At 39.7% G+C, this 20677-nt stretch overlaps 3 protein-coding genes across 4 annotated transcripts; 1 reads left to right on the top strand and 2 right to left on the bottom strand.

Moving 5' to 3' along the window:
• Window positions 1–3377: 3377 nt before the first annotated feature.
• Window positions 3378–7292, top strand: LOC134679022 (S-formylglutathione hydrolase). 2 transcript variants are annotated; one of them, XM_063537823.1, is made up of 5 exons: window positions 3378–3454; window positions 4362–4585; window positions 4822–5067; window positions 5182–5401; window positions 7058–7292. In XM_063537823.1, the coding sequence occupies exons 2-5, from the start codon at window positions 4371–4373 to the stop codon at window positions 7238–7240; spliced, it is 864 nt and encodes a 287-aa protein (XP_063393893.1). In that variant the 5' UTR covers window positions 3378–3454; window positions 4362–4370; the 3' UTR covers window positions 7241–7292. The 2 variants fall into 2 exon arrangements, with proteins under 2 accessions (XP_063393893.1, XP_063393892.1); XM_063537822.1 differs by lacking the exon at window positions 3378–3454 and adding an exon at window positions 3755–3965.
• A 134-nt stretch (window positions 7293–7426) lies between these two features.
• LOC134679021 (presenilins-associated rhomboid-like protein, mitochondrial) lies at window positions 7427–14302 on the bottom strand. Its single transcript, XM_063537821.1, has 10 exons — window positions 14059–14302; window positions 13803–13986; window positions 13206–13334; window positions 11669–11831; window positions 11445–11540; window positions 10040–10164; window positions 9534–9635; window positions 9043–9140; window positions 7627–7736; window positions 7427–7475 (listed from the first exon to the last, which is right to left on the bottom strand). The coding sequence occupies exons 1-9, from the start codon at window positions 14103–14105 to the stop codon at window positions 7643–7645; spliced, it is 1038 nt and encodes a 345-aa protein (XP_063393891.1). The 5' UTR covers window positions 14106–14302; the 3' UTR covers window positions 7427–7475; window positions 7627–7642.
• Window positions 14303–16227: 1925 nt separating this feature from the next.
• On the bottom strand, window positions 16228–19596 carry LOC134678940 (uncharacterized). Its single transcript, XM_063537695.1, has 3 exons — window positions 19180–19596; window positions 18136–18194; window positions 16228–16511 (listed from the first exon to the last, which is right to left on the bottom strand). The coding sequence occupies exons 1-3, from the start codon at window positions 19357–19359 to the stop codon at window positions 16244–16246; spliced, it is 507 nt and encodes a 168-aa protein (XP_063393765.1). The 5' UTR covers window positions 19360–19596; the 3' UTR covers window positions 16228–16243.
• Window positions 19597–20677: the final 1081 nt, after the last annotated feature.

Genomic DNA, 20677 nt, shown 5'->3' with positions numbered 1-20677 from the left:
GACAAACGGCATTTTAAAAGAGCGAGGTGAGAGAAATGATACTAGTTGCTGCGTCGTGAAAGAGAACAGAAAAGGTTGGGCCCTTGGTCTAAATAGCTATCGTTTGAAATTTGTACATAAAGTTGGTCAAGCAGATCTTGTTAGTAGAAAAAGGCGGCAAGTTTTAAAAATTTAGGCGCGAAGGGATATAGTATCGTAGAAAATTTGAATTTCGCGCCTTTTTCTACTGACAAGATTTGCTTGACCATCTATAACTACCTGTTTCCCAAATCGATAGTTAAAAGCCCCCTCCAGACTATGCGCGTGAATCGCGGGCGAAGCCGCGAACGCGAGTGTGGAGTCCTGAACGCAGACCTGCGAAATCGACTCCACACTCGCGTTCGCGGCTTCGCCCGCGATTCACGCGCATAGTCTGGAGGGGGCTTAAGAGGAAAGAGGACTACATCACTGACGTGACTGCTTCTGCATTAATAGGTAAAGCGCCCTCCAGACTATGCGCGTGAATCGCGGCTTCGCGCCGCGATTCGCGCACGAGTGTGGAGGAGGCTTAAGGTACGAAGGGGATTACCTCTGATTATTAACAGTATATTATAGAAAATACTGCCGTGTGGTGGCCGGCTTTAGAATAGCGCCAACCTTCACATAGGATAGGGTGTCGTACGAGGCGACTAAGTCCACAAACGAAGCAAGAAGCTATTTCGTCACAGGGGAGATGGTCCTCTTAGCATTGTTTTGCAATCCATCTAGGAGAAGGATACTCCAAAATAAAACCCGGAATGGAGTTTCCGTAAGGCGCGAGTAGGGTCCAACCTGAAATATGCGGCAGATTCCTGCAGCTGACCTGTCTCCACACGTATTGGCTCGCCTTTCCTGTGGCATAAGACAGTGAAGCCGAGAGGGTAATGCAGGTGCTGGGCATCCCTGCGTTTCCTTAATTCCGTCCCAGGCGGTGTAATGTATGTTACACCATAAATCGTCTGCAATAGACGTAAAGGCCAATGATGATGATTATAGAAAATATAAAGCCACAAGGCTTTCCATCACAGAAGAGTCCTTAAATGATTCATTGCAATAAGGGCTATTCTATCAGAATTAGTTGAGCGGGCTTTTGTAAGTACCCTGTCTCTGCCTTCCATAGGCTTTTGGTTGGAATTTCAGATAAAATGGTCCTTATTGCGCTTGAAGCATAAGGACCCCTTTGTAAATGGAAAGCCCATTTTTACGCAATTTGATATATATAGTTGGTCAAGCAGCAAAGCAAAGGCGATAAATTTGAAAAATGTAGGCGCGGAGGGATATCGTCGTCGTCTCATAGAAAATTTGTATTTCGGGTTTTTTTCTACTGACAAGATTTGCTTGACCGTGTATATCAAAGAACTATATTATGTACATAATTATATACCTACCACAGCTATGCTCGCTTGATTTTATTCTGAAGCCCCCTCCAGACTATGCGCGTGAATCGCGGGCGAAGCCGCGAACGCGAGTGTGGAGTCGATTTCGCTGTCTGCGAAAATCGATTCCACACTCGCGTTCGCGGCTTGATGTTTTATTCACTATTAAGGCCCCAGTACACAATGGGCCATTGCCGTCCAATCCAAGGGAAGCATTTATGCGATAAGCCCCCTCCAGACTATGCGCGTGAATCGCGGGCGAAGCCGCGAACGCGAGTGTGGAGTCTAGTTCGCTGATATGCGAAATCGACTCCAGACTCGCGTTCGCGGCTTCGCGCCGCGATTCGCGCACGAGTGTGGAGCGGGCTTTAGAGCAGGGGTGCGAAACTCCTGACTTCGGCCAAACCCGGCTCCGCTCGGCTCAGCATTGCTCCGAGCAATTTTTAGGGTTGGCACCACTTGACTTGCAGTCCGCCTCGCAGGACTACGGCGTAGGATATAGCTCACACACCATCCTACGCTGTAGGTCGCCTTGCAGGACTACGGAGCAAATGCACCAGTACTGCTTCGTTTTTCACAAGTGTCGGTCTACTTACTTACTTACTATGTTTGGCTATGTATTTTTTTGTTATTGGATAATAATAAAAAAGAGTGTGGGAAAAGAAACTGCTAAAAATTCGCTAGAGAGCGTCATATTTCTTAAGCCCCCTCCAGACTATGCGCGTGAATCGCGGGCGAAGCCGCGAACGCGAGTGTGGAGTCGATTTCGCTGTTTGCGAAAATCGACGCCACACTCACGTTCGCGGCTTCGCGCCGCGATTCGCGCACGAGTGTGGAGGAGGCTTTAAGTATTGGTAATAATTGTTGCAATGCCTATTCCTCCATTGTTTGTTGGAGTGACTGGGTGATTTCTGGGCCCAAAAACAGCGATTTTCTTTATAAATTTCAAAAAAATGGCGCGCACTGTTGTCATGCGTCAAAAGCCCCCTCCAGACTATGCGCGTGAATCGCGGGCGAAGCCGCGAACACGAGTGTGGCGTCGATTTCGCAGATTGTTCACGCCTTCGCGCCTTGTTCTCCGTTTTTTGTCGGTATTTCGGCCCGCGTCAAAGGAGACGCGAAGCGCGAACTTGCAAGACTCCACATTTCACACTATTTTGGCTCTTCTGTGGCAAGATAATTATACGAGTATTATGATTATATTTATTAATCAGCTATATTTTACGGTTTCACAAGAAAACAAAATGGAAAAACAGTTAAATCACGTATGATGCCATAGATAACTAACAGTTAAACTCGATCAGCTGATGCTTTTCCGCCATCTTGCCGCAAACCAAACTGCGAAATCGCCGTGAAGTGTGCGAGTGTGGAGTCATACGTCAACTTCGCGATATGTTCGCTCCGCGACGTCGCGGCGCGATTCACGCACATAGTCTGGAGGGGGCTAAACACGGTGGGCCGCAACGTAGGACGACAACCCACACACAATCCTACGCAGCGGACTACAACGGTGGGCGGGGTTTGTACGATCCGTAGGACCCAAGAGGCATCCTGGGCATCCTACTTGGGTGTTGTAGGACGGCACGTAGTCCGCAACCCCTATACACAATCCTACCCAACGAGGCGGACTAACTACACGGTAGGAGTGCGAATGGGGGGCTTAACGTGGTCCAATTTGGATCCAACCAGAGTAGTATTGGGTCCAACTGTACACTTAAAAAAATAGGGACGTAACTTGGTCAAGCAGATCTTGTCTGTAGAAAAAGGCGTCAAATTTGAAAAATGTAGGCACGAAGGGTTATCGTCTCATACAAAATTTGAATTTCGCGCCTTTTTCTACTGACAAGATTTGCTTGACCGTCTATGTTTCCCTTTTTTTACCTCTCCGAGTTTTTTAGTTTTAAAATTTGCCGCCAAAATTGCCATAATGTTATCTTTTATCCTCGGCTTTTATCTGTGCAACTAGAATTTAAAAAAAACCTGTAAATAAGTAAGGTTATCTCTCGTATCGTATTATCATATCTATAAATATTCAATTCTACCATTCATTATCTCGGAAGGTAGGTACGATTTTGAATTATTATTTATTCTATTCCACATTTTTCATTATTTTATTTCATATTTAGCGACAACTTCAAGTAAATTCCTTGTTTTTAAAAGATGTTTATGTGGCCTATGTAGATTTTGTAGACGATTCTGCATTATTTTGCTTTTATTGCATACAGTTAGTTACATTTGGATAAATATTAATACTAAGGGTAAATGTGGCATGAACATGATGTAAGTAGTTTATGTGCACCTTAAATTTCTTATTATTTAAGTATCACTATCGCAATATAGCATAACCTACAAACTTGGTTTAGTGTGATTCTGCCTATATTATTACGTTATCACGGGTCAAGCACCATTATCTCAAATTTAAATTACATGAGCTCTGATAAAAGCATGGTTCACCATTGAACAAGTTCACTTTAACTTGGGATCTAGCCGGCTGCAAGCAACCAAGTGTTAGTTACATTATACTTATTTAAAATATACAAAATGCAGCATATCAAAGAAGAATTTCACCACGTAAGTTGCTTGTTGGTGGCTAACTGACACTATACTTCGTTTTTTTTAGCATTAGAAATTAGGTAAACAATCTTGATGTGTCTTTTAATTGAAAAACACATTTTAAAAATAAGTTACGGCAAATATGTAACAAATATGAATCTAATACGATCATTTATATTCTTCTGCTTTCATAAGTAATAGTTTTTGATTTATAAAAAGCGTTTTTCAATTAAAAGACATGCCAAGATCGCTTACCTTCTTGCAAGTTCTTTCTAATGCTAAAAAAAACGATAGTGAGCAAAAATGAATTAATACAGTGTTTTTACCTACTTACATATATTTTGCAATTTTCTTTTCTTATATGTATTGTTATATTCCTAATAACTACTTAAGTAATGACTTGGCTACTTTCAGAAACTAAAAATGGGTGCCATAGAGGAAGTCTCTTCTAACAAGATATTTGGGGGTTATCAAAAGGTGTACTCCCATGAGTCTTCTGAACTAAAATGCAAAATGAATTTTTCAATATACCTGCCGCCTCAAGCTGAGGGTGGGGATGTAAAGCTCCCGGTTATCTTCTATCTATCCGGACTCACGTGTAATGAGCAAAACTTCATTACCAAATCTGGCTTCCAAAGGTACCAAAACAAAAATTCCTCGTAAATTTTTTAATTGAATGTGTCTTCCTAATTAATCCACTTGACATAATGATGACTTAAGACTGTTATGCAATATGTATCTTATCTTAAAGAACTTATTCAAATGAACTTGCCTTTGACTTGTTATCACTTTGTTTATTAACCTCAATACTAACCTATTTTTCATTCCATCATTATGTGTATGGGAAATTCTAATTTTGAATTATACTTATCAGATATGCTGCCGAGCATGGTATCATTGTTGTGGGCCCTGATACATCTCCCAGAGGAGTGAAGATACCAGGGGACGATGAATCATGGGATTTTGGTGTATCTGCTGGATTTTATTTGGACGCTACTCAAGAGCAATGGTCCAAAAACTACAGGATGGCCAGTTATGTGAATAAGGAGTTGTATGAATTGATTCAGCAAGCGTTTAGCAATGTCGTTGACCCTAAGAGGTTCGGCATAATGGGGCACAGGTTAGTAATTTTAGCCAATAAGTTTTAGCACTTGTTTTTAACAGTAGTTTACCAAAATAATCAAAGCTCCCACTAAAAATCAATGATAATTGTAAGTTCTGATTTACTTTACAGTATGGGAGGTCATGGAGCTTTGGTTTCCACTCTTAGAAACCCTGGTTTATATAAATCTGTGAGTGCATTTGCACCTATCTGCAACCCAACTGCCTGCCCATGGGGTGTGAAGGCCTTTAGTGGATACTTGGGTGAAGATAAGAGCAAATGGGTTGAATGGGATGCTACCGAGCTTGTCAAGAAATATGATGGTCCTCCACTGACACTCCTCATTGATCAGGTAAACCATACTTAAATAGTACACCTTTTTATTTTATACCCCGCATATACTTGATCAAGATTCAACGATTATTTTATTTATTATGATTTTATGAAATAGTTATCTGGCATTCTGACATTTTCTATTACTTATCCCATCCATTGCGAGTGAGCCTAGTGGGCGCTTGTAACTAGCTCAGAAGTATGGGAGCGGGCTTTTGGCGGCGGGTTAACGTGTCTCAATGTCAATTTCTTTATCGGCCAAGGTGGTTATTTATCTTACTGGATGCGATTTGGATGTCCCTCCGATGTTTGAGCGAGACATTATGCGCGTGTTATAGCGACATCCCTCTCGCACATCCAAGCTGCGCATCGCATCCAGTGCGATAACCGCCTAAGGCGTAGCACCCGACGCGTGGTTCGAGGTCATTACGCGGGCAATTTTATATGAATATCCGTTGTCCGCCACGCGTGGTTCGAGGTCATTACGCGGGCAATTTTATATGAATATCCGTTGTCCGCCACATGACGCTTCTCAATCTTATCTATTACAAGCTTTTATTTAACTTGGGCCCCTATTAGTATGTATGTTGGTTAGTTAAGACTGGTATAGACAGAATGCAACTTGTATGGGACCTGCACGCCAATTTTGACCTTATTTCCGATTAATCTGAAAATTTGCATACCTATTGTACATATCATATGTAAGGTGACAATGAAATGTCACAGTCTATAAAACAATAGTCATGCGACGAAGCCGTCGAGATAGGGCAATCGTGCGGGGTGCGAGGGGTGGGTCGTGCGCACCCGAGCTGCATACATCGCCATTGTTACAAAAAACCGGGCAAGTGCGAGTCGGACTCGCGCACGAAGGGTTCCGTACCATAATGCAAAAGAAATAAAATAAAAAAAAAGCAAAAAAAAAACGGTCACCCATCCAAGTACTGACCCCTCCCGACGTTGCTTAACTTTGGTCAAAAATCACGTTTGTTGTATGGGAGCCCCATTTAAATCTTTATTTTATTCTGTTTTTAGTATTTGTTGTTATAGCGGCAACAGAAATACATCATCTGTGAAAATTTCAACTGTCTAGCTATCACGGTTCGTGAGATACAACCTGGTGACAGACGGACGGACGGACAGCGAAGTCTTAGTAATAGGGTCCCGTTTTACCCTTTGGGTACGGAACCCTAAAAATGATAGTTTCAATGGTCCGATTGGTAGGACAAAGGCAGTAGGAATATGTGGCCAGAGAGTAAGGTATCGTCTTGGGTCGTCCTATTCGTTTTTCGTCAAGTTCTTAAATTAGTCCTATTCTGCTTTCGTCACTCATTCTACATTGAAAGCCATCGACGATTGTGACGAAAGCAGAATAGGACTAATTTAAGAACTTGACGAAAAACTAATGGGACGACCCAAGACGATACCGAGAGCAGGCGTGGCTCACTCCGCGATTTCGTCGCTTTGCTACAGGTAGCTAAAAGTACATCCGTTCGGCCCCAATTTTGGGGTTTGCCATAAGCCGCGCGTGGCGCTGTCGCCACCAAGCGGCCATATCTGTGCTGATCGTAACAGACGCGTTTTGTTAGGGAGTGAGTCTTCTGTACCTAGTACTATTATTTATTCTGTGCCGAGAGTTGTTACATCATTTTATTTACGATGAAATGTATACTTTCAGGGAAGTGCTGACAAATTTTACATTGAGAAACAACTTCTACCCGAGAACTTAGTCGAGGCTTGCCGCTCAGCTGGAGTGCCCGTCATCCTTAATCTACGAGAAGGATATGATCATTCATACTACTATATTTCGACCTACCTCAATGAACATTTCGAGTTCCATGCGAAAATACTCAAGGCCTAATTTTAAGCATTGTCGGACGGATGTCTAATACAAATTGTATATTTAAAGTATTCACTCCAGTGCATTTTATTACGATTAATATGTATTGTATAGCAATATTTTTTTAACCAGTTACGGAAAATTATATATTTTTTACTATGCAAAGAGGATAGGGTTAAACATGTTTTTTTTAAATAAAACTCAAAATGTGTTGCATAAACATCTGTTTTATTGTCTATTATAATTCTTAGATAAAGTCGGATCAAGAAAAGTCTGCAGCGGATTTGATAGCCCACGCAGTGCAAGTATTATTTTAAATGTCAAACTTCTGAAATTCTGATGTATACATAACACTTGCACTGCGTGGGCTCCAGTCCGCTGCAGTCTTTTCTTGGTCTGACTTTAAATATCTAATAGGTGTTTCTACCTCCCATCAGTTTTACGGAGACTATGGTAATACTGCAGAAATTTATCTCGATTACCCCAGATGTGACTGTGGCCCCATTGGCACCACGCCCTGGAAACAACAATCATTTTGACTTAATGGTTTTACAAACAATATTTATATTCTTAATATAATGATATTTTTTCTTTGGTTGTAACTTATTGTAATCAATTTAAGGCCTCTAGGATCACTTGTGTTAGTTTATCAGTCTGTCACAGCCAATGTGCTCTGAAGCCAATTCACCGATTGAATAGTTAATTAAGTTGTAACCAGAAGAGACAATTTTTCGCCAATGATGAAATTCTCCGATCGAACAGGGCCCTGCGGACGCAAATACCAATTCGATTCCCCGGTCACATCAGCAGATGCGGACACAAAAATGCCAATTTTCATAGTAGAATGCACATTGGTGATTTAATTTGTGTACGTGTGGACGCTAGATGAGATTGACCAATTATTTTCCGGAACAAATCGACTGATTTCGTCAGTCCCGCTGGATACCCCTTTATTTGTCTCTATATCCTCGTGAGGTTCGAAATACAAGTATTTTTTCTCAAAAATGGACGGCAAAGTCGACTTTGCCGACTAAAAAATAGGTCGCGAAGCGCGGAGTTTATGGTCAGTCAAAAATTAAAAAGTTAAAAACATTGCAGTCTCGATTTTGGGACTGCAATGTTGCATACAAATTCCATTATTTGTCGAGTTCCAAACTTTTTAATAGTTCTAATGGCCATATCAAATAAAGGCACAGGCCCATTAAACAGCCAAACAGATGATTAGTACCGCGACTATTTAGTTGTCTCAAATAGGTTGGCGTATTTTCGGCAGAAAAATACACTTCTATTTTTTTTATTAAAAAAATAAAAAGGCGGCAAGGGCTTTTCTCTGTGAAAATATATAGATAAGAACGTTGCTTTTGTAAAATGTTTCTATGATATTTGTTTCTTGCACCATTTTTGAGAAAAGCACTATATATGACTCGGCTGGAAGGCTACTTGCTGGCTTCGGATTCAATTAAACGGACTCCCAAGGTCGTCCGTTTAAAACGAATCCTCAGCCTGCAAGTAGCTACTTCCGAGCCTCGACAATAATGTACTATTCATGGAGCCGAGTACAGAGGAGAAGGACTATGTAGCCCAGCGGTCGGCAACCTTTAGCAGCCAAGGGCCACATAAAAGTTAACGAAGATGACGCGGGCCGCACTTTGTTAATATTTGTGACTATAAGCAAACATTGTCGTTCTTCAGTATTACATACAAAATAGCCAGGGAGGTTCGCGGGCCGCAAGCGAGAGGTTGGCGGGCCGCTGGTTGCCGACCGCTGATGTAGCCAATAAAAGGCCTTTGCCTCGAGAAAGGGCATTAGGGATTTAACTTACATTCCAAACAGAGCACCGCCAAGATGAGCAGCGTGGTCGAACACCTTCCAGCCCATAATAACTCCCGCCAAGTCTACACTCATTATAACTTTTATGGCCTGAAACAAAAAGGGCAAAATCATGATTCGTGACATATATCTACGAGTTATTACCACTACTTCCCCCCAACTTGTTACCAGTGGTAGCTAATGGGAATTTATTTACCACTCTTTTACCACTGGTTTGTTGGAAACTACTGGGAATATTTTTTCCCATGACTTACCACTGGTAAAAGAGGGGATTGTTTTCCCAGTAGTTACCAGTGGTAAAAGGTAGGAAAAAAATCCACATAGTTACCACTGGTATAATAACTTGGTCGTAACTAGTGGGAATAACCCATTAATTAGAAAAAATACTAATTTGCTTGGCTTATTTTGGAGATAGAGCAGGGACGAATATCTACCTATATAAACTTAATGAGATACCGAATATTTAATGTAGAAATCACTTACGCTGCCTGCTGCAAATGTGTACACAGGCAAGAAGATGATGCTCAGCCTAGTATCAGGATACTGCATGCAAACATATGCCAGCACCGCCATGATTGCTCCTGACTGAAAGCATAGAAACAGAATAATATTATAGTCTCGGTTAGTTATAATAAAATGAAGTCAATGTTGCCTGTTAATATGTATAACTTATAATATGGAACACGGTGCCGTGGAAATTAGCAAGAGCCCTGGCGTGGGATGCGACGTGCGTTGACACCCTTGCACAGTCCCACATTGGGGCGACCCGTTTCCAGTCTGGTGGCGCTACGGCTGACCAGGCCCAATTTCTCAAACGCCGCAAATACTCGACCTTAGTTAACGACAATGAGTTTTGCATGCTTGCAGTTGAGACTCTGGGTCCTTGGTCATCCTAAATGAAGACATTTATGAGGGCTTTAATGTTGTTTTGCCTTAATATAAAAATTACATATAATATTAAAATCAATATAAGTACAAGAACAACTTACAGCACCAAGACTGAGGCCCGGCTGCTGGGTAACCACCTTGTACAAGATGCTGGTGAAACTACTGACCACTCCACCAGTCAGGTACATGGCAACAAATTGCTCCTTTCCTAAAGACGCCAGGGCAGCTGTTAAATAAAATTACTTTATTAATGTCTATTTAGAACCAATCGCATATGTGGTTATAATAATACTTATAATAGGTACGTAATCTAAACTAAGAAATAGTTATTTACGATACAAGTGCCGAAAAGAGGAAATTCGAATTTGTACAATGAATTACCTATTCGCACGTGTATCGTACAACGTTTTACAGTACATAATATGGCCCTTTAAACTTTTGACATACGCACTATTACGGGAAAATAGGACCATATGTACTGTAAAAGGTATTTCACCACACCAACCCGAAGCAAATATTAAATGTAAAATATCAAACAAAATCAAATCCAAATGAATGTTATTAAATATTTATCATCCGAAATCATCATTTAAAAGTCAATTCAACCAGCAAACATAAGAAAACAACTCAAAATTTGCATTTGATTACTTTGCCTCACATGTGAATAAAATGCAACTTTGCTATTCGTTTTTGAAGTGCAAAGTAAGCCTTTCCGAGCTGGTGTGGTGAAAAATGTTTTTTCCGCACACGCGATAGGTATGCGTAGTTATTTGTTTTTCTAGGGGGCAAAGTATTTGCTTTTTAACTGCTCGTGTTAATATTGTTAGTTGATACCCGAGCAAGTAGACTAGACTCCAAAATAGAACCACAAGCGTCGACAGTGGTTCGAAAAGTGGAATTTTGAGCGTGGCGAGGGTTACAAGGCACAAAGGTTAAACAAATTATGCAACTAAGTGAAACAACATTTTTCTCCACACCAATGCAAGGAAAATTCTAACCGTAAAATATCAACAAAATTAAATCCAAATGAACGTCATTAAACATGGTGTGTCTGGACTTGGGGCTTTAAATCCAGGGCTTGATTTAACTCACTAAACTGAGCTACTTTTACTATGGGACCAACCCTAAAATCGGGGAAATTTTTTTGGCGTTTCCATAGAAAACGTCGACATCTGATCAGACGGGGTTGGTGCCATAATAAAAGAACCTTAGTTTAGCGAGTAGAATCGAGCCCTGGATTTAAAGCCCCATGGTCAGACACACCCTGAATATTGTTGAACATTAAAAAGCATCATTTTTATGTCAATTCTACCTGCTAACATAAGGAAACAACTAAAAAAAATGCATCTGATTAGTTTTTGAATAATCAAGTGAGCCTTTACAAGTGGCTGTGTTGAAAATAAATATATAAAATTGTTATCTAATGAAATTGTAAAAATAAATGCTTGAAGTAAAGGCTGTTACTATTACTAAGTATTCTAAGTAATAACAATCGAAATCAGGTACCTGGCATAAAACTATGAAGGACATACATATTCGCAGCCAAATGTAAGGTGGAATAATGACTGAACGTAGATAAAATCATTGGTAAACACACACTGCCTGTAAAAATTAAAATATATCATATTTATCAATATCATTATTTAACAGTACAGTCAGCAGGAAAAGTAGATAAGCAATGGAAGTGTCATTTGAAAGTGTAGGTAATCCTTTAAAGCAATAGCTCTTACCGCCACATGGATTTGAACAGAAGTACTTGACCATTGTTGGTTGTAAAGACCGTATCCGCCACGCTCCAAAAACTAGTAGATTTGCACCAAGAATAGGATAAAATACTTTTTCACCATCACTTAATGAATTCCACCATTTTCGAATTGGTCCTGGTTCAGATTTCTGTAAGTAATCAGTTAAATTAAAGTATGATAAACTTATTAATATACAAAGTCAATATATGGTAGTGTAAGCTACTCACACTCATTTAGTCTCACTTCCAACAGATTCTGTTGCTGTCAAATTTTTATTATAACCAATTCTGAGAAAGGATTCATATCTCTACGTAGTGCAGAAATTGACATTCAAAATTAAGACAAACAATAATGTTGCTTCTATTCAGTTTTTATACTTAATTGTGTTCAGTGAATTTTACTTGCAGAAGAAAAATATTTATTTATAATTTTAAGCTGAATTTTCAACTTGTACCTCTTGTCCATGATTCACTAAATTCAAGAACTGTTCTAATCGATTTTCAATGGTATCTTAATTACAATTACTATATAATATTGATCTCTTGAAAGTATAAAATTTGAAATATTCATTGAAACATTTTGGGATATATTCATAAGATAGTACCTACAGGGATATGATTAAAGTTTCAGATAAAAGCCCCATTAGACTGATCAAAAAATTACATTTAACACATTGCTAAGTACAGGTACAGATTACAATGAATTCAGTTGATCAACAAACTGTATTAACTGTAACAAAAATTGCATGCAACTTCTTGATCCGTCTAAATGGGGCTTTAAAATAATCTATTATTTGAAGCTACCTATTGGTATGTGTGAAAAATTTTGTACATTTAAGGATTCAATCAAATGCTTATGCTTTGATCTTTGTAGCACTTACAAATCTTACAATACATGAGACAACAATATATTACAGTAAGAGCCAACTTGGATTCAAAATAGTTTCTTCTCCAAACTTGTATTCACTGCAGTGTCCAACTACATTATTTGTTAACCTCTAGCCGCCCCAGAGATCTATAAAAAGATTTAAAAATTTAAGTTTCTCAAATCAAAACTGCATTTGTCTTGGCAAGTTTTGATGTGTGGGTAGCGAGACTAGCGAGAGGTTAAATGGCTAATGTGATAAAAAAGAAACAGAACCACATATATGAACAACAAATCATTAATAGTTACAAAAGGGTAAAGAAATATTAAGAAAAATAATATGAGAAACTAGAAATTGCAGCACTGACTATAACGGTAACAGTGATATTGATATCATCACTACTTTGAAAAAATCTTGTGTCTCACACTGCTACTCAAAGTTGAAATGCAGTAACTCTGTATGCATCCCATACATAGATACCACATTTTACGTTTGATTGACAGAACAACTAGAACAAGATAAGAGTTTTTTATAAAGTAGTGATGATATAATACTTTAACAGAATCATGATATAAAGACATGAATCACTGAAAACAGAATCAATTTAAATGTGAATTTGCAGCAAACAGATCTGTTCGAGTGGAACTAAATTCTTACACTATGTGCCAGTATTTTTCTCTGTTGGGAACTAAGCCAAGTACCAGGCTTCCGCAGATACTTGGCAGCATGCTGGCGCAAGTTCTCATACTCCCAGATGACACAGCCTGTAAGACTGGCAACAGAAACCTGGAAAATAAATGTGTACAAAACAATATAATCGTGCAATTTTTTCATGTACCTACCCGTTATTTATTCCCATAGTAAATTTCAGACTCAAGGATGTTGGATTTAAATTTCAATATTAATTAATTTACTTTCATTAAAATTTTTAGTTGATGTTTGACACTGAGAGTGAGAATCAGACATTGTAACTTTAACAGCATTTTTGGTGCAGAAGAGTGGTGTTAACGGAATCAGTATAAACAATTTCAACCCTTATGAGTAATTTGCATTAATTACGTTAATATTAACCTTCATTTACCATTTCAGTTGGAATAATCTATACCAATTCCATTAACACAACTGCTGTTCCGTTTCCGTTAACAAAATGCTGTAAAAGTTACGATGTCTGGTGAGAATGCATGCAGTAGTAGTATTTTTTATAAATAATACACTATGAATAGGTATGAATAATGAATCACATATCACACATACCCCTATGGTAAATACGAATGGCCTAAAAAGTGTGCTGGTATTGAGTGGTCCTGATACTATTTGTATGTTTTCGAGAGGATCATTTTTGAAGCTAGGCCTCCTTCGTGCGTTGTGAATTGAATGACGGAAACCGACTCGTGCGTAACTGTTCGGGCTGGAATATAATTGCAGCAACCTGGATTTACTAAAACAAAACACGGTAATCAATATAATGAAAGCCGTTTTATAAAATCACAATAAGAGAAATGAAGCTTACCAACTATTTGTCAACTCGGCTGCATACCGAACATTTCTATAAAACATGTTAATTTCACTGATTTCGAGAGCGGGATTGCATCATATTATTTTTACAAAGGGAATGGTAGTGGCCACATAATTTGTAATGTATGTGGGCCTAAAATTACTTTGACACAGAAAGGACTTGACACTCAATCACTCATTCACCAAGAAAAAATTTGGTTGTGTGGTCATTTGCGGCAAATGGCCAATCTACGTAATCCACTATTGACCACTATGCACCACAAGTGACAGTGACGTGACAGCGTGACACTGACAGAACAAGTGGTATGGATATGGTATGGAGCATAGATGGTTGGATCCTATAGAAGTGGTATACGCGTGCCTCCGAGAGGGATAGAACGCAATATTTAAAACACGTTTTAGCATTCCTGACAACATAACAAAAACAATCTACGTAATTCGGTCGGGTTATTTGTTGCCCGCCATAAACCATACTAAATTTACGGTGGGGAACAAACAAAAAGTGAGACTGACAAGGACAAGCAATAATACCGCTTTCTCTGCTACTCCTACTGAAAGTTTCATAAGTGCATCTCGTTCGGTCATTTGTTTCCTTTCTATATTATTGTACCTCTATGGGTATGGAACAGTAAAGCCAAGCGCGCACCACGATTTTTTGTCGCGCGATAATTTAGTCGCAGAAATGTAACGTATGGGTTTATATGGCGGTGCGGCATATGCGACAAAAAAATCGCAGCGATTTTAAAATTGTGATTTGTTACATTTTTCCGCGACAGCGCGCGACGCGATTGTCGCAAAGTGAATTGCAGCATACGAAGCTGTATGGCCCCGCGCGCACTGCGATAATAAAATCGCAGCCGGGACCTCAGTCGGCATTTCGCTCTTCAAGCGTCAACATATCGGAACCTGCTTCTCCAATGGAGTTACAAGATGAGACGCTAGATGTTGACCGTTTAATTATAGAAATAGAAGGAGATCACCTTTGTGGTATAAATACTCAGTCATAAGCCCCCTCCAGACTATGCGCGTGAATCGCGGGCGAAGCCGCGAACGCGAGTGTGGAGTCGATTTCGCTGTTTGCGAAAATCGACGCCACACTCACGTTCGCGGCTTCGCGCCGCGATTCGCGCACGAGTGTGGAGGAGGCTATACAGCGATTGCATATTGTTTCACGACAAGCGACTGGTACGACATCCATGTCGAGAATGAACAAATCGTCGACTTTTTCATCGCAGTGCGCGCACTGAATTTTCTGCGATAAATTACAGCGCGATTCTAAAATCGTGTCGCAAAAATTAAAATCGTGGTGCGCGCTTGGCGTAAAGTTGTATCCAGACGAGACAATTATTCGCCAATCAGAATTCTCCGATCGAACCGTGCGAAAGGGCCGTGCGGACGCAAATACCAATTTGATTCCCCGATCACATCACTAGGTGCGAGCTAGGTGCGGACACAAAAATGCCAATTTTCATAGTAGAATGCAAATTGGTGATTTAATTTGTGAATGTACAGTAGCTAACACACTATCGCACCGCACCAAGGTCATTGTGGGACGCACCCATAAGTAAGAGGGAGAAAGGGATATCCCTTTCTCCCTCTTACTTATGGGTGCGTCCCACAATGACCTTGGTGCGGTGCGATAGTGTGTTAGCTACTTACGTGTGGACGCTAAGAGCCGTAACACACTACCGCACCGCACCAAGGTCATTGTGGGATGCACCCATAAGTAAGAGGGAGAAAGAGATATCGCTTTCTCCCTTTTACTTATGGGTGCGTCCCACAATGACCTTGGTGCGGTGCGATAGTGTGTTAGCTACTTAAATGAGATTAGCCCCCTCCAGACTATGCGCGTGAATCGCGGGCGAAGCCACGAACGCGAGTGTGGAGTCGATTTCGCTGTCTGCGAAAATCGACTCCACACTCGCGTTCGCGGCTTCGCCCGCGATTCACGCGCATAGTCTGGAGGGGGCTATAGGGCTATTTTAAAATGGATGGATGGAAAATGGAGAGCGCTCAAATATCACCATAAACCTAGCATTGGTGATTTTCACCAAATCGGTCGATTGTCTGTCTGGACTGGCCTGTAGAGACAGGCCGCTGGATCAACTGGTTTAAAATTATCTACCTCGGGCACCGACTACTACTACCTTATACTAAAAAATAAACAGAATTATTATTTATTAACTGTTGCAAGTATTATAACATATTTTAGTGTCGAGATATACTTCGAAGAAATTGGCGACGTCTTTTAAGTTATACATAAAAACTTCGTTCAACATGGTGCCATTGACGTCGTCGTACTCTATGTATTTCAGAGAGTTATAATCTGAAGATCTTAGGACCTTGTCGTTGTTAGTTTGCAGAATAAGCACCGCTCGACGAAGCGGTCGCAGCACGTAATGAGGCGCGGGCCGTTCAGTGTTGACAGTGTTGTTGCTGTTGACGGGCCTGTTGATAGACAAACAAATTTAACAACAATTCTGTTATAGTTGGTCAAGCAGATCTTGTCAGTAGAAAAAGGCGGCAAATTTGAAAAATGTAGGCGCGAAGGGATCATAGAATATATACAGGGTGGAAAGATAAGTCGGGCCCTGGAGGGAAACTACCTTAAATCCTTAAGCTGGCTCATTTTACTTAAAGGAGACATTCCTTTATTTTTAAAAAGAAACAAAACTGCATTCAAAGATTTTCTAAAAACTCGCTTGCCTCGCCCGGGACTCGAACCGACTACAAATTCAAAAAAATAATAACTCGCCGTTTTATTCTACTAGTCGATACAGTTAATGTTAATGACAACATTTCTCCAAGAAACATTAGGTCTTACACTCGTCTGTCGTACAAAATATCCATAAAATCTAATATTTAGTACTTAAGATTTTTTTAGACAAGCCACATTGAAGAAAAATACTTTGAATGCAGTTTTGTCTCTTTTTAAAAATAAAGGAATGTCTCCTTTAAGTAAAATGAGCTAGCTTAAGGATTTAAGGTAGTTTCCCTCCAGGGCCCGACTTATCTTTCCACCCTGTATACCGGATGTGGCCTGTAACATGAGCAAATAATTAAAACATGATTGTACTCCTCAAACGGTGACCCTTTTGTTCAACAACTTTTAAAAATTATGAAGTATTTATGCTCCCTATTTTTCATTCAAAATAAATATTATCTTCAATGGACGCCATCGCCACGTCATATCATTGTGATTGACGTTGCTTGTCAAGCCTTAAACATAACAAAATTCGCAATACATTGCGTCTTTGAATAACCTTTAAAGTGTATTAAAAATTAAACTACATGTTATTTTCAAAAGTAGCTGAACAAATATTGATCGGTATGAGGAGTACATCGTCATCATCATCATCATCATCTCAGCCATAAGACGTCCACTGCTGAACATAGGCCTCCCCCTTTTTTGGGGGGTGAATGCCATAATCGCCACGCTTGGCATGCGGGTTGGCGATCGCAGTTGAGTACTCCGAATTTGAGGGACGCTGCTTCCCGTCCACCGGTGGTCTTGGACGTGGTTTAAGGACAGACCCGGGTCCTGGACGCAGTTTAAGGACATACCCGGGTCCTGGACGCAGTTTAAGGAGTATAGCCTACAGTTAATTTTTAGTGTTCCGTACAAAACTTTGTTTACGGAACACTTATTTGCTCATATTACAGGCCACACCCGGTATAGGTATACTGACAAGATTTGCTTGACCATCTATAAAAATGTAATCATTTATATTGCAATGGGGCTAAATTAATGGAAGTCAAACAGAGAGAAAAGAGAGAGACTTCAGCAGCTTGTATAGTCTGTCAAGCCATTTCTGTCAATAGAAAAAAGCGCCAAATTTAAAAAATGTGCATAGGCGCGAAGGGTTAAGAAAATTTTAATTTCGCGCTTTTTGTACTGACAAACTTGTTTGACCGGCTATATTACAAGGTTCTTGGTCTTACCATTGTTGTATGTAACAAAATAAACTTCAAAAACAACACATTATTACTAAGGCAAGGAAATATGTAAATTTCGGCTGAGTGTGTTATTTCCACTCATGCGTGAGAAATAATATTTGCAAGAGCGTAATACCTATTTAAATCCGTATTATTTGCCTGCGCCTCAATGTAAAGTACAAGTCCCAGTAATATCTGTAAAAAAAAATAATTTGTGGTAGGTACTTAGTTAGATGACGGTTCCCTTGGCGGAGACGCATTAACCTCTTTACAATCTATCATAGATCATAGGGTGGTATTCCACCTGTCAAATTTCTTTGTCCAGTGTGTCCAAATTTTCGATAACCGGGTTTTCGTTAGGTTAATTTCACTAAATGCGAAATTTTTATTCGATCACGTTTCATTGACCAGAAAAATAGATACCTAAAGTATATTAACAAATTTTAACGCAGTTTTACCTATAGTCCGTTTTTTTAGCATTAGAAAGAACTTCGCAGAAGTTCGCTTGTTGTTCTAAATCTGGCACTTTTAGCGGTAACAATTTGAAGTAAATTATATGTATTGACCATGCTACATTAGATAATTCAATAATTATTAACAATTAGCGAGCCTGATAAAAACTGCACGCTTGCTTCTGCGGAGTTCTTTCTAATGCTAAAAAAACGGTAGGTATTTCCATTAATTCCAAAATAACACTCAGCCATTTGCCTAAGGCGGTCGACATACACGAGACTAAACCATTGAAACTCGACTTCGAGGTTGACAGTCTTTACTTTTCATCCGATTTCTTATAAAAGAGGAGGGTCCCGATTCGTCGGGATCTTATTTCCCAACGTCTCGTCTATTGTACTAGAGATTTGAAAAAAAAAAATTTGAAAGGGTGGGAGTTGCTTATGACAAGGTTTTGTAGAAATCAAGAGTGCATTTAAAAATTATTAACCTATGTTAGTTAGTATGCACACCTACAGCGATTATTTAAATAGTAACACGTAACACTAGCTTCTGCCCGCGACTTGGCGTGTGGCGTGGAATGATGATGATTGCTAAAAACTATCCTGCTTTTCATCTAAATCGGTTCAGCATTTTGAGCGTCAAGAGACAGACAGAGTTACTATCGCATTTTCCTTTTTAATTTAAATTGAGTTCATTTACTTAAGTACCTACCTTCATAAATACTTACAGTTACACATCTCAGTGGTGCCATGGTGAAAACGTAATTGGTTAAGTACTCGGAAACCTTTAATGAAACAAATATTGCGCCAATTTGATTGAATGTTAAATTAGCGGAACCGTTTTTATCCATGCTAGGTAGGAAATAGCAATAGAAAAAATACGTAGGTAATAAAAATTTTACTAACATAAAAACAACACACACAATTACAATTTATGCCGCAAAAAATGAATATTACATCGACACTCTCAAGGGAATCAAAATTATAGGGTACTTACTTCCCGTTGACCTAGAAATTTGGCAAGTACTGAATATGGTACACAACCTACACTTCAAGTACATCAGGGAAAAATCTGAAAACTATAAATTTGTAAAAAATAAAATAAAGTCTAATTTGTACGGAATCCTCGGTGGACGGTGGGCGAGTCCGACTCGCACTTAGCCGGTTTTTTCCTAACATAGATTACTCACATGCAATAAATGTTGCTACCCCTACAAGGCGCTCGTGTTGAGTAGAAACTACGCCTCGAGCCGCAAGTTCAGATGCATTCCAATATTTATCAATTTTAGTTGATATTTTAGATCAGCGGTCGGCAACCTTTTAGCAGCCAAGGGCCACATAGTAGTTAAGCAAGTAGACACGGGCCGCACTTTTGTTAATGTGTGACTTTATCAGACATTGTTGTTTGACAATATTACATACAACATAGCCAAGGGTACTCGCGGGCCACAAGTGAGAGGTTCGCGGGCCGCATGCGACTCGCGGGCCGCTTGTTGCCGACCGCTGTTTTAGATCGTCGCGGTTATTTATACTGTGCGTGTCCTTCTTCCGTCACTTTGATTCCCGAAATAGCTTTGAGTGATGGAATGCTCTACTTATATAAAACATTGTTATTAGTAGGGTAATACGCCGGTAACTGACCACTGTTAGTAATTGGCCACCCTAAACTAAAAATGAATTCTATTCACATATAAACAGAATTCATTTTAGTATAAGGCGGCTAGTTATTGAAGGCTGGCCAGTTATTAAAACCTTATACTAAAATGAATTCTGTTTATAGGTGAATATAATTCATTATAGTTTAAGGTGGCTAATTACTAACAGTGGCCAGTTACTGGCGAATTACCCCCCTTACTAATATATTCGCTACTAATCTTTATATTTTTCGCACTGTTTAGCTTTAAATGATGTATTCTGATGCTGTGCTATTCGAAATGGGAACTCTTTACAAGACCTATATAGAATTGAAGCTTAGTTACGGTTCATCCTATACTTTGTTGATTTTAAGGTATCTACCTAAAAAAAGTACAGCATCAGAATACATCATACCTTAAAATCAACAAAGTATAGGATGAATCGTAACTCAGCATTATGTTGCAAAGGTCATATTTGAGGAGCAGAGACCTTCTCACGTTGAGCAGGTGAGCGCCGCTTTACACCTCACCTCACAAAGGGCTGAGCAAGTTTTCCATTCTAATCATAGACAACCGAGCGCTGCGATTTAAG

Source organism: Cydia fagiglandana, chromosome Z, assembly GCF_963556715.1.
Source record: "Cydia fagiglandana chromosome Z, ilCydFagi1.1, whole genome shotgun sequence".
Taxonomy (NCBI): Eukaryota; Metazoa; Arthropoda; class Insecta; order Lepidoptera; family Tortricidae; genus Cydia; species Cydia fagiglandana.
The sequence above is the reverse complement of the archived record's forward strand: the minus strand, read 5'-3'. Positions and strand labels throughout refer to the sequence as shown.